At 37.1% G+C, this 14,458-nt stretch overlaps 1 protein-coding gene across 1 annotated transcript in view; it reads right to left on the bottom strand.

Moving 5' to 3' along the window:
- Positions 1-10,048: 10,048 nt before the first annotated feature.
- LOC138334626 (telomerase protein component 1-like) overlaps positions 10,049-14,458 on the bottom strand; it is a 63,193-nt gene continuing 58,783 nt past the window's right edge. Inside the window, exons 55-59 of the mRNA XM_069283265.1 lie at positions 12,760-12,930; positions 12,234-12,351; positions 11,880-12,059; positions 11,467-11,577; positions 10,049-10,183 (exon numbers count right to left, since the gene is read on the bottom strand). Coding sequence (XP_069139366.1) covers positions 10,049-10,183; positions 11,467-11,577; positions 11,880-12,059; positions 12,234-12,351; positions 12,760-12,930 — 715 coding nt within the window. The remainder of the gene's footprint in view (positions 10,184-11,466; positions 11,578-11,879; positions 12,060-12,233; positions 12,352-12,759; positions 12,931-14,458) is intronic.

Here is a 14,458-nt window from a genome sequence, read left to right as displayed (position 1 = left end):
AGAAATCAGAGTTACCGGGACGAAAAAAACCCTTACTCAACTTTGTAAGTGAAGATATAAATCCAAGTTCATTTATGAATATTCTAAACTTACTCTAATGTTTTCTGTTAAATAGTTCAGCGTTAATTTTGGACATAGCTGCAAAGAGATATGTTTTAGAAATATTGTTTTTAGAAAGGTCTATTTTAGTTGCTATATGTATAAGAAGATTAGTTCTACTGGTATGTTTCTTTATTCTTTCAAACACAGGAGCATTATGTTCCAAGATGTAATTAAAGCTCCCTTAAACCCTGATTGGCCTTCCCGTGGGTAATTGTAGTTACGCTCTACAAAAATAGTGACGGTGATTTAGGTCAGATTTCGCATGCCTCAGTTTACATAATTTGCGATATATTGAAGGTTTTTATTCGCGTTTCACGAATCATTTTTGCATATAAAATTTGAAGCGTTACGCATACGTAAATGACAACGAATAAGCGAAACTTGAAGATATTTTCAAACAAAAGTTTAAAAAAATACAACAGAAAAAGTCACATGGGAAATATTGCTGCAAAACCGGTTATTTTTGCAATGCTAGGGGTAGGGTATCACTACGTCGGTGTCGGCGTCCGGGAAATGGTTTCCGTGCAACAACTTAAATATTTATCGTCCGATTTCAACCAGATTTGGTATATTGTTTTATATCAATGAAACCTTAGAGGGTTCGTTACTGGTCAAAATCTGTCAATATTTGTAATAGTTACAGGACTTGATAACTTCATCTAATTATTAACAATATTTTCAACTGTAAATAACTATTTTTGTGATGCTGTGAAGGACTCACGAGGAATAAAATATCTATAAGAGCCATATACCAAGGTCACAGTACAGGTACCGTACACAATAGACTTTGGGAAGCCAGTTTAACTTGTTAGCTTGCCCTGTCCATATATACATATTTACATACCCTGATACACTTATATAAATGCATTAAGAATATTCATAACGGTCTTAATGGACAGGTTCAACATTAGGGTTGAAAATCCTCCCGGGACGTGGTTTTACCTCCAAAGTCGGTAAGCACATTGTAATTCATAATATATTTTTGCATCCATTTTTTGTAGTAACAACGTAGTGAAACAAGTCACGTGATTATACCTCATTTATGCCATTGGCCGAAATATAGAGTTGTATTATGGGTAACTACTGATCACGTGATTGTGTGTTACTTCCAAATATAGTGATAGTTTGCTTGCCATTTTTCGTGAAAATTGATTTATTTGGAAATATTTAGACGTCACAATGCTATTAATATTGCATGCATATCATTTTGACTTGCAATATGTTCTGTTTTACTATAAATAATGGACTGAAATGAGTTATAAAACCGCCATTTCTACGTTTTATCTATAAATGATATAAAGCGAAATGACAAACTCAATCGGTCTAACCATCTAATCTAGGATCAGCGAAGATCGGCTACTCCCGGCTTAATTCGTGAAATTATAAATTTGTAATTACCTGCTTTAGTTTTCAGAACAGATAATTATAACACAAAGAAAATAAGTTCTCTGTCAAAAGGCCAAATTATATATACTTTATACCAGGCCAGAGAAATCGAAGTCAAAGTAAACACACAATCGTGTGATCAATAGTCACCCAAAATCCCGGCCAATGGCATGAATGAGGTACATTGTATAAGCACGTGACTTGTTTTACTACGTTTTACTACAAAGAACGTGTGTTTTGTACCATTAAGGTCCCCCTTGAATCGTGGTTTCATTTCCAACATTTGAAATTGCTAAGCAATATTATCATATCATTGTTTAATTTCCATATTCTTTCCAACCAAATACTTGTTGTAATCACTAGTATCACAAGGGTATACAAGGGTATACAGGTATAATAAAAAGAAATCATACAGAGTTACCGGGATTGCCTTAACAGAGAAATAATATCAAAAACGAAAAAAATCCTAACTCTACTTTGAAATTGACGATGTAAATCCAAGTTTATTTATGAATGTTCTAAACTTACTTCAAGGGTTCTGTTAAAGATGCTCCACCGCCGACAGAGCATAAGTGATATTCATCATTTGAACAATAATTTGTGTTTAATCGTGTATATATATGCCTAATTAACACAAAAAATAACATAAGATAATTTATTTCGCCTTTGGTGCATGCGCAATCATTACTTCATTCCATATAGGATATAGTGCGACGGAATTTTTTCGGGATGCAATTATTTATTTTAGAAACTCAAACTTTTCAATGGTGGTAATGATGTTAAGTTAGTAACTTTTAGAACTGAAGAAAACTACTAAATCGTCTGCTCCTGTTTTTGATAGTGAAAATTTACCATTAGTCAGCGGTGGAGCATCTTTAAGTAGTTAACGTTAATTTTGAACAGAGATACAAAGATATATGCATTAAAATATTAATATTTAGAAAGATCGATTTTAGATGCTATATATAATGAAGTTTAATTTTAGAGGTATGTTTTTCTTCTTCTTTCCAACACAGGTGCATTACGTACCAAAGCATAATCAAAGTTCCACTATTAACCCTGATTGGCCTTCCCTCTTGTTTGCGAAGGTGGGTGGATCGGAGGTCCCTAATATGGCATGACTAGGTGACTTCTCACAGAATACATCTACCAGCAATTGTTTCTTTGGGAGTCCCGTTTTTCTTATGGTCTGAGCGACTAGTCGGTGGTCAGCTTGAAGAGTGAGCTTGAAATATGATAGGTACGCTGAATCGGTACGTGAGCTGGGGAGAGGGAAGTAATAGTGTGAAATGAGCCAGAAAGAGGCTGTTTGATACGGTGAGAGTCAAAATGGAGGGAGAAGGTAAGTGGGTAGAAAAATGCAGTCGTACGATATGAAATGTACAGTTGTATAGACAATTTTGAAAACATCACTCTTTTTATCATCACAGTTGCTGGATAATGTACAATACTTTTATTATAAACATTTAATGATTTCTTTAGAAATGGTTATGCTAAGACACGAATTAAACTACATGTGTATTCTGAATACACCTACAATGCTAAGTGGACAATTAGTATTGCAGGTGTATTCAGAAAATGCATGGACAGGAATCCTGTTTTCAGTTCGGTATGTATTTGATTTTAGACTGCCTCAGTATAAAATACATCAAAAACTGAGTCATAGAAATTGATCCAGTTTCCTGGATTGTTTGAACTATTCCGGAACAAGTTTCTTTGGAGGGGATTCGAAATGTCCAGTCAGTAAAGGCCCAAACTTCTACCTCATGTCCGGTCAGTAAAGCATTGTCGACAGACATATCTAGAGAGCTGGAAGGAGCAGGACCTTGGGACAATTCGCTTGTTGTATCTGAGGGTTCTTCATCTGAGGACCTTACCTCCATTTCCTGACAGGATAAACAGAGAGAAAGGCGCCTAAAGATCAAATCAACATAGTTCCGCTGTCGGTAGAAGCTTTGTAGTTCGGTCCCTACAGAAACTGAGCAATTTGATGCCTCAATACAGGCAGATATCTATATACCAGAGAAAACGCAGCAGCCGGACGGTGACCAGTGCCGATTTGTACACAAAGATACGGACACTATCCGGTAAGTTATTAACATGGCAAAGGAATAGTATTGGTCCGAGAACGGTGCCTTGGGGTACCCCGGAGTCTACTGATGTTTCTTCTGGCTTGGCTCCTTATACTATTGTTCTCATCATCTTCCAAGTTGTTAGGAAGTTAGTGAGCCATTTGTGTAATTTACCTTTGATTCCATCTCGATCTTGTTTGTGGAGTAGTTTGCCACGACGGACAGTGTCAAAGGCTTTGGAGAAGTCAAAGATGGCCACCGTCCACATGGTGTTCTTTGTCGTAATCTCGTAGAAAGTGGTCCATGATTGAGATATGCCATATGGCTACAGATGATGTGGTCCAGAATTTTGCAGGTTACAGATGTAAGCGATACCGGTCGGTAGTCCTCTGGCTGGTGTTTATCTCCCTTTCAAAGATGATTGATATTTCGTCATATCCCCAGACTTTTGGTATAGTTCCCCTGTGTCTAAGGTTTTTTTGCATTATAGTTGTTAATATCGGCGCAAGTTGTTGTGCACATCCTTTTAGAAGACGATTTGGTATACTGTCTGGACCTGATAATTTTGTGATTTATTTTTGAGGTAGTTTCCTAAGACCTTTCTGGGAGATTCTAATTGATATGTTGGATTCTGCTGTAAATCTTGTTTCTGGAAGCTCACTATTAAAGTGAATAGTCGGACAAAGAAAAACCAGTCTAAATGCGTTCATTGGTCTTCCAAAAGTTCTCACATATTAATACGACGGTCAAGTTCTGCTTAGTTTCCCATTTCTGACCATTAAAGTAAAGAAAAGTTGAAAGCATTGAAAGCGAGGCTGTGTGGAAATGTAACCACGGACATAGTGAGCCGGGAGGACGTTTTAGAAATCCCATACTTTAAATTAATTTCTTCGTACGCAGACAGATTTTGACGAGAGATTTTTATTTTTCCATTTCATAAGAAATTATACTGGATACATTCACACCATTTTTACCGACTTTAGCCATCCTTGCCCGACTGTTCACTTTAAATGGTTTAGTGAATATAGATTTGAATTGGTTTAGTTGAATTTCTGTTTTGCAAACTTTTGTGCGAGTCCACGTAGTTTGCAAACAAAATTTCTTTCATACCCCAATGAAGTTAAACAAGAGGCCCACCAAGAGGGCCTGTATCGCCCATCTGGGTGATGTGGTAATTATCACAAAAACTCTTACAATTGGAAATAGCAAAGTTGCCCCCCTCAGACCCCATCCATAATGATGCTACCAATGCAATTTGAGTGATATCTAATGCTTAATTTCGTCGTAGAATTATGTAGTTTTTATGGAAATAGCCAAATTGATGTGAAGGTTGTTATGAGCCTTACATATATAAAAGTATTTGATTCTACCATTTGTGGGTTTTTTGTCATTTTGACCCTTTTTGGCCCCATCCAACAGGCTCCTGGGGGTTGAAGACAATATAACTAACTATTTTTATAGTTCTTTGGTTATAAAATAGTTCTGTAAAAAATCAATTTATTTGGTTCAGTGGTTTGGGAAGAAGAAGTCGAAAATGTAAAATATTTATGGTCGGATGACGACAGACAAATGGCGAGTAGAATGGAAGAGGCTTGGGAAAAGACAAAGATGGCAAATGTGTTAAGACATAGAAATCTTTATTTCAACAAATAAATTTGTGTCAATAAAGTACAAAATAATCCTAACATGTCATCCATTTGGCCTTCTCTGTGAAGGATTGCTAGTATAACATGTTAGACAGACTCGGTCAACAACCTAACATACCGTCACTCATCCGTCCATCGACCTCACATACCGTCACTCATCCGTCCATCGACCTCACATACCGTCACTCATCCGTCCATCGACCTCACATTACGTCACTCATCCGTCCATCGACCTCACATTACGTCACTCATCCGTCCATCGACCTCACATTACGTCACTCATCCGTCCATCGACCTCACATTACGTCACTCATCCGTCCATCGACCTCACATTACGTCACTCATCCGTCCATCGACCTCACATTACGTCACTCATCCGTCCATCGACCTCACATTACGTCACTCATCCGTCCATCGACCTCACATACCGTCACTCATCCGTCCATCGACCTCACATTACGTCACTCATCCGTCCATCGACCTCACATACCGTCACTCATCCGTCCATCGACCTCACATACCGTCACTCATCCGTCCATCGACCTCACATACCGTCACTCATCCGTCCATCGACCTCACATACCGTCACTCATCCGTCCATCGACCTCACATTACGTCACTCATCCGTCCATCGACCTCACATTACGTCACTCATCCGTCCATCGACCTCACATACGTCACTCATCCGTCCATCGACCTCACATTACGTCACTCATCCGTCCATCGACCTCACATTACGTCACTCATCCGTCCATCGACCTCACATACCGTCACTCATCCGTCCATCGACCTCACATACCGTCACTCATCCGTCCATCGACCTCACATTACGTCACACTCATCCGTCCTACGTCCTCACCTCACATTACACTCATCCGTCCATCAACTTACATCCTTCTTTCTACGTCTGGGTCATCATTCTTTCCATCTAGCAATAATCTTATTTCTCCTTTTCATTCATACATTCCCTCTCTCCTTCCACACATAAATAACCATTCTCGTTCGTACATACCCTTGCACACTATCACAGCACAATTTTCTATCATTCATGCACAGGCATTTGTTTCATCTACCAATTCCGAGCTATAATATTATTGTATACAAAAACAAGGTAGAAGTGGTCAAGGACCTGTGTTTGTAGTAGTTGATTGTTCTTAGAGGTAAATAAAATATAATGAAGATAAAATATTCATGTGAAAAGAAACTGAATATTAAATCTATATTCAGGAAGTATAATATATACATATTTCATGTAAGCATGCCCTGAGTGATGTTTACACAATTACAGAAAGAAGGTTGGTGTGGATACTTGTATGTAACTCAGAAGTTTGGTGTGGATACTTGTATGTAACACAGAAGGAAGGTTGGTGTGGATACTTGTATGTAACACAGAAGGTTGGTGTGGATACTTGTATGTAACACAGAAGGTTGGTGTGGATACTTGTATGTAACACAGAAGGTTGGTGTGGATACTTGTATGTAACACAGAAGGTTGGTGTGGATACTTTTATGTAACACAGATGAGAGGTTGATGTGGATGCTTGTATGTACACAAAAGGTTGGTGTGGATACTTGTATGTAACACAGAAGGTTGTGTGGATACTTGTATGTAACACAGAAGGTTGGTGTGGATACTTGTATGTAACACAGAAGGTTGGTGTGGATACTTGTATGTAACACAGAAGGTTGGTGTGGATACTTGTATGTAACACAGAAGGTTGTGTGGATACTTGTATGTAACACAGAAAGGTTGGTGTGGATACTTGTATGTAACACAGAAGGTTGGTGTGGATACTTGTATGTAACACAGAAGGTTGATGTGGATACTTGTATGTAACACAGAAGGTTGGTGTGGATACTTGTATGTAACACAGAAGGAAGGTTGGTGTGGATACTTGTATGTAACACAGAAGGAAGGTTGGTGTGGATACTTGTATGTACACAGAAGGAAGGTTGGTGTAGATACTTGTATGTAACACAGAGGGTTGGTGTGGTGCTTGTATATAACACAGAAGGTTGGTGTGGATACTTGTATGTAACACAGAAGGAAGGTTGGTGTGGATACTTGTATGTAACACAGAAGGTTGGTGTGGATACTTGTATGTAACACAGAAGGAAGGTTGGTGTGGATACTTGTATATAACACAGAAGGTTGGTGTGGATACTTGCATGTAACACAGAAGGAAGGTTGGTGTGGATACTTGTATGTAACACAGAAGGTTGGTGTGGATACTTGTATGTACACAGAAGGTTGGTGTGGATACTTGCATGTAACACAGAAGGAAGGTTGGTGTGGATACTTGTATGTAACAGAAAAAAGGTTGATGTGGATACTTGTATGTAACACAGAGGGTTGGTGTGGTGCTTGTATATAACACAGAAGGTTGGTGTGGATACTTGTATGTAACACAGAAGGTTGGTGTGGATACTTGTATGTAACACAGAAGGAAGGTTGGTGTGGATACTTGTATGTAACACAGAAGGTTGGTGTGGATACTTGTATGTAACACAGAAGGAAGGTTGGTGTGGATACTTGTATGTAACACAGAAGGAAGGTTGGTGTGGATACTTGTATGTAACACAGAAGGAAGGTTGGTGTGGATACTTGTATGTAACACAGAGGGTTGGTGTGGTGCTTGTATATAACACAGAAGGTTGGTGTGGATACTTGTATGTAACACAGAAGGGTTGGTGTGGATACTTGTATGTAACACAGAAGGAAGGTTGGTGTGGATACTTGTATGTAACACAGAAGGAAGGTTGGTGTGGATACTTGTATGTAACACAGAAGAAAGGTTGGTGTGGATACTTGTATGTAACACAGAAGGTTGGTGTGGATACTTGTATGTAACACAGAAGGTTGGTGTGGATACTTGTATGTAACACAGAAGGTTGGTGTGGATACTTGTATGTAACACAGAAGGTTGGTGTGGATACTTGTATGTAACACAGAAGGTTGGTGTGGATACTTGTATGTAACACAGAAGGTTGATGTGGATACTTGTATGTAACACAGAGGGTTGGTGTGGATACTTGTATGTAACACAGAAGGAAGTTTGGTGTGGATACTTGCATGTAACACAGAGGGTTATTGTGGATACTTGTATGTAACACAGAAGGAAGGTTGGTGTGGATACTTGTATGTAACACAGAAGGTTGGTGTGGATACTTGTATGTAACACAGAAGGTTGATGTGGATACTTGTTTGTAACACAGAAGGTTTGTATGGATACTTGTAGAAGATTGTTATGGATACTTGTATGTAACACAGAAATAAGGTTGGTGCGGATACTTGTATGTAACTCATTATCAGAAGGTTGGTGTGGATACTTGTATGTAACACAGAAGGTTGGTGTGGATACTTGTATGTAACACAGAAGGTTGATGTGGATACTTGTATGTAACACAGAAGGTTGGTGTGGATACTTGTATGTAACACAGAGGAAGGTTGGTGTGGATACTTGTATGTAACACAGAAGGTTGGTGTGGATACTTGTATGTAACACAGACAGAAGGTTGGTGTGGATACTTGTATGTAACACAGAAGGTTGGTATGAATACTTGTATGTAACTCACGTTAGTGTGGATACTTGTATGTTTTTTGTATCATAAATACTTTAATAACACATCAAATTGAATGTATATTATGACCTTATTAAAAGTAATAGCCTTTCTAATAATGTATATATTATGGATATTGTACATTTTGATAAATAATACGTAACTACTTTTTACATTAAAATTATGAATTTTGTACATTTGATAATTAATGCATAACTACTTTTTACATAGAGATTATGAATTTTGTACATTTGATAATTAATGCATAACTACTTTTGATATAGAGACGATGAAAATTGTACATTGAATGATTAATACATAACTATTTTTTTTATAAAAGTGATGAATATTGTACATTGAATGATTAATACATAACTAATTTTTACATAAAAATGATGAATAATGTACATTTGTAATTAATACATAACTACTTTTTATATAGAGACGATGAAAATTGTACATTGAATAATTAATACATAACTAAATTTACATAAAAATGATGAATATTGTACATTTGTAATTAATGCATAACTACTTTTTAGATAAAAATGATGAATATTGTACATGTGATAATTAATACATAACTAATATTTACATGAAAATGATGAATATTGTACATTTGATAATTAATGAATAACTACTTTTTACATAAATAATGATGAATATCATACATTTAATACTTAATGCATAACCACTTTTTATATAAAGATGATGAAAATTGTACAATTGTACATTCAAAATAAAAAAAAAACATTTTTGATATTACTGCTTACATCATGACAACCTACCTATTTTTATGTACACGTTTTAGCTCAAAATTAAAACATAAAAGGTCATTCTTCAAACGATAGTTTAAAAGGTCCAATGACATTGCTTGTCAGGAAAAAAAAGTGTGTAGTGAATTGAATTTACATCCATAATTTGAATATTCATTAACATTATGAAACCTTAAAAGATTTTTTTATGTGTGAAAATAACCATTTCACAACTTTTAAGACATTTATATGACTTGTAAGTTTTCTTCAATATTAATTAGAAGTGACAGAGTGTGATAAAGTCATACTGCTACCTGTACATGTAGAGTGCTTATGGCCCTGGGTCAAACAACACAAAACATGGCTGCATGGGAAGTGTGTAAAATTATAATTCAAAACATGACAGTTACAATTCAAGACATATTTACATGAACAAATAAAAAAAAAATAATCATGATACAAAGTCTTTATGTTTGTTCAATAAAGTATTAATTGTGAAAGTTCAAAGCACTTGCAATGAAAATGTCTATTTTCTCCAGGTCAGGAAATGTATGGTCCCAAGTTGGTCCCCACAAACAAGACGAATCTGGGATTTGTCGGTTGTTGATTGGCTGATTATGGCTAGACTCTCAACAGGAGCGGGACAGAAGAACAGTCCAACCTGGAACATCATCAAAAGGTCAAATAGGTTCAAAGGTCAAAGCAAATGTTGACAGTGTCAAACGTAAGAAATATATGCAAATGAAGACAGTAGTCAAGAATATTCAAATGTAGACAGTTTCAAAGGTCAAGAATATGCTATTGTATAACACGTAGAAACTGGCTTGGTCAAATTATCTATTCCACAAGAAGAGGTCAGAGGTCATTTTTACAGATGAATGTTGAACTTTGATGACAAGTGTGATAGATTTAGAAAATTTCACCACACGATAAACCTTTTTTCAATATTGGAAATTACTGAAATAGTTGTTTTTGTTATTATTTACAAGACTTAATGTCACCATGGGAAACCACAAAACTGGTATTGTAAGGAAAAATGTTGACACAACATAAACAGTGTATACTCTATAACACTTTTATTACTGTTATTAACCTTGGACATGTAAGGAAATGGATTGCTGTTGACCTAGTTTCAAAATGGACACAATATATATTAAGGTTAATACTTACACAAAGATTTATATTCATAAATAAATGAAACTGAATACCTGGGCATATTGCCATGAAATGTTTCTCTGGCAGGTTTATTGATGTCACACTAATTTAGTATAACTTCCACAAGATGAGATGTAAGGTTTAAAACAATCGCAAGTAAATATGTCACATTTTTTCCAATAGTAGAAACTATATCTGATGAGAATAGGAAAAATTAGAGCAAATAAAAAAAAAATATATTTACATACTACTGTAATGTCAAATTATACACATGAACATTATTTATATTCAATTCTATACAATCACTGCTTAAAGTGAAAGTCTAAATTATCTTTTGGACAAGAATCTTTACAGAAATAAGTATGTTGCTAATGATTATTTCTAAAACGAAACAAAGTCAGGAAATAACAGACCTACCACAAGCTTAAGGAAGTTCTCATCGATATGAATATCATCATAAAGGGCCACAACTCTTACAACCCAAGAGAGGACTAAAACCCTAAGATCATAAAGGACCACAACTCTTAAAACTAAGAGAGGGCTAAAACCCTAAGATCATAAAGGTCACAACTCTTACAACCCAAGAAATGGCTAAAACCTTAAGATCATAAAAGGCCGAAACTCTTACAACCCAAGAAATGGCATGGCTAAAACCTTAAGATCATAAAAGGCCGCCATTTTTTAAATGAAAAGTTCACAGATTAATGATGGTGCACAGCACACAATGACAAATGAAGCATGGCGTCCTAAAAATGTCTAAAAGAACATTGTGATTCTGTGGCTACTGACCTGTTTTAATTTATTATCCTGTCGTCGCCAGACTTTGACGGTGCAGTCGTGCGCCCCAGTAAACACAAAAGACTCGCACATGTCCACACATGTAACAGTACCACTGTGGATCTGGAAAGCAGACAACAATTAGTCAGAAACATGGATGCTGATTGAGTCTAAATAACTACAGCAGTCCCTATTATACTGTCAACTTTTGTCCCACCATACGATAAATGCTGCTTCCTTTCATTTTCTAACTTCACAAACAAACACATAAATATTGTACATTTTAAAGAAAAATCTAAAACATGAAATGTATCTTCTTAGGTATCTGTTAACAACAAATATTATCTATAAGATAAGAAAAGCAATAAAGATTTCTGTATTCATTGAGCATTCAGGGTGCACAAAAACCTGATAAAATACTGTACCTTGGTGTGTGTGAGGGAGGACAGCTGGTGGATCTGGCCAGTAGATGTGACGGCGTAGCACTCTGTAGTACTGTTACCACCCGTCAGGTCTAACACTCTTACAGGTATCCGTCTGTGGAAGGGTACATCCTTCGACGGAGAAATAATGTAACTGTCAAACAAATTTAGCTTCCGTCCATGCTGTAAAAGAGAGACGGTAACAGTCATCAAAACTTATATCCTAGTAAATAACCAAACCAAATGAAATACAATCAAGATATCATGTACTATGGAATATAAGAAAAATAAATCTTTAAAAAAAAAGAAAAAAGTAAATGATAATCAAACATGGACGAAAAGGATAAATGGACTTACCCTGTCCATCGTTCCTCTACAGACATGACCGTTGGCTGTGGCAACATGGAAGTTGGGTTTGGCCATGCCCGTCATGAACTTAATCTGCAGTATCCAGTCAGATTTACCAAAGTCAGAGCTGTCAACATTCAAAATCAAAAACAGTCAGCAAGCTGAAACAACATGTTCCGGTTCCACAGTTTCACCGCTCTTGTTGTGAAATTGTTACAACGTAAAACTGCCCTGGATTGCTGTGGGAAGACCATTTTGTATTTCCTCTGAGAATATGCCTACAATGTAGTTGCAACATATTTGCATAATTTTAAGAATGATAATGCCTCTTTATCATTGATGCCATTTGTAAAAAGGCCCAATATCAGGACTCTATGTGGTCTCCTACGTTTGGAGAAGAAGTTGATGTCAGATGGCCAACTGTACGACCGCCGCACCATGGCATATGCTCACTTGCCCTATTTGGGTAGGTGAGCTAAAAAACACTTAGATTTTATCAGTTACAATCAATTTAGAATAATCACAGAAAGCTTACCTTTCTGAAATTATAGTTTGCTGTGCAGTGTTCCAGACACACAGTTTTCCACACCATTCCCCGGATACGAATAAATTATGTCCTGGTTTAGATTCCAGTTCTGGAGACGTAGCTAGGGCGGTGACGGGTGATTTGGTAGTAAATGTCTTTGTTTTCTGACATACAGGTACACTGTAGAGAAGTAAAAACCATCATATTAGTCCAAGGGGTTAACCTCATTTAACTATTATTCTAATTTAGATTATTTATTATATAATTAAATTTTCATTGTATTCATACTAAATCCGACTTCCTGATTTGACTGTCTCTTGAGTTCTGATACAGAAGGTCAAAAAGATGGTACCACTTTATGGTCCGATGCACCCACCAAATGTGAGCACCTGGTCTGATTGATCCCAGACTTAATCACTTACACTTGGTCGGATTGATCCCAGACTTAATCACTAACACTTGGTCTGACTGATCCCAGACTTAATCACTTACACTTGGTCTGACTGATCCCAGACTTAATCACTTACACTTGGTCTGATTGATCCCAGACTTAATCACTTACACTTGGTCTGATTGATCCCAGACTTAATCACTTACACTTGGTCTGACTGATCCCAGACTTAATCACTTACACTTGGTCTGATTGATCCCAGACTTAATCACTTACACTTGGTCGGATTGATCCCAGACTTAATCACTTACACTTGGTCTGATTGACCCCAGACCTAATCACTTACACTTGGTCTGACTGATCCCAGACTTAATCACTTACACTTGGTCTGACTGATCCCAGACTTAATCACTTACACTTGGTCGGACTGATCCCAGACTTAATCACTTACACTTGGTCGGATTGATCCCAGACTTAATCACTTACACTTGGTCTGATTGACCCCAGACCTAATCACTTACACTTGGTCTGACTGATCCCAGACTTAATCACTTACACTTGGTCTGATTGATCCCAGACTTAATCACTTGCACTTGGTCGGACTGATCCCAGACTTAATCACTTACACTTGGTCGGATTGATCCCAGACTTAATCACTTACACTTGGTCTGATTGACCCCAGACCTAATCACTTACACTTGGTCTGACTGATCCCAGACTTAATCACTTACACTTGGTCTGACTGATCCCAGACTTAATCACTTACACTTGGTCGGATTGATCCCAGACTTAATCACTTACACTTGGTCTGACTGATCCCAGACTTAATCACTTACACTTGGTCTGACTGATCCCAGACTTAATCACTTACACTTGGTCTGACTGATCCCAGACTTAATCACTTACACTTGGTCTGACTGATCCCAGACTTAATCACTTACACTTGGTCTGATTGATCCCAGACTTAATCACTTACACTTGGTCTGATTGATCCCAGACTTAATCACTAACACTTGGTCTGACTGATCCCAGACTTAATCACTTACACTTGGTCTGATTGATCCCAGACTTAATCACTTACACTTGGTCTGACTGATCCCAGACTTAATCACTTACACTTGGTCTGACTGATCCCAGACTTAATCACTTACACTTGGTCTGATTGATCCCAGACTTAATCACTTACACTTGGTCTGACTGATCCCAGACTTAATCACTTACACTTGGTCTGACTGATCCCAGACTTAATCACTTACACTTGGTCTGATTGATCCCAGACTTAATCACTTACACTTGGTCTGACTGATCCCAGACTTA

This window comes from Argopecten irradians, chromosome 11 (assembly GCF_041381155.1).
Source record: "Argopecten irradians isolate NY chromosome 11, Ai_NY, whole genome shotgun sequence".
Taxonomy (NCBI): Eukaryota; Metazoa; Mollusca; class Bivalvia; order Pectinida; family Pectinidae; genus Argopecten; species Argopecten irradians.
The sequence above is the reverse complement of the archived record's forward strand: the minus strand, read 5'-3'. Positions and strand labels throughout refer to the sequence as shown.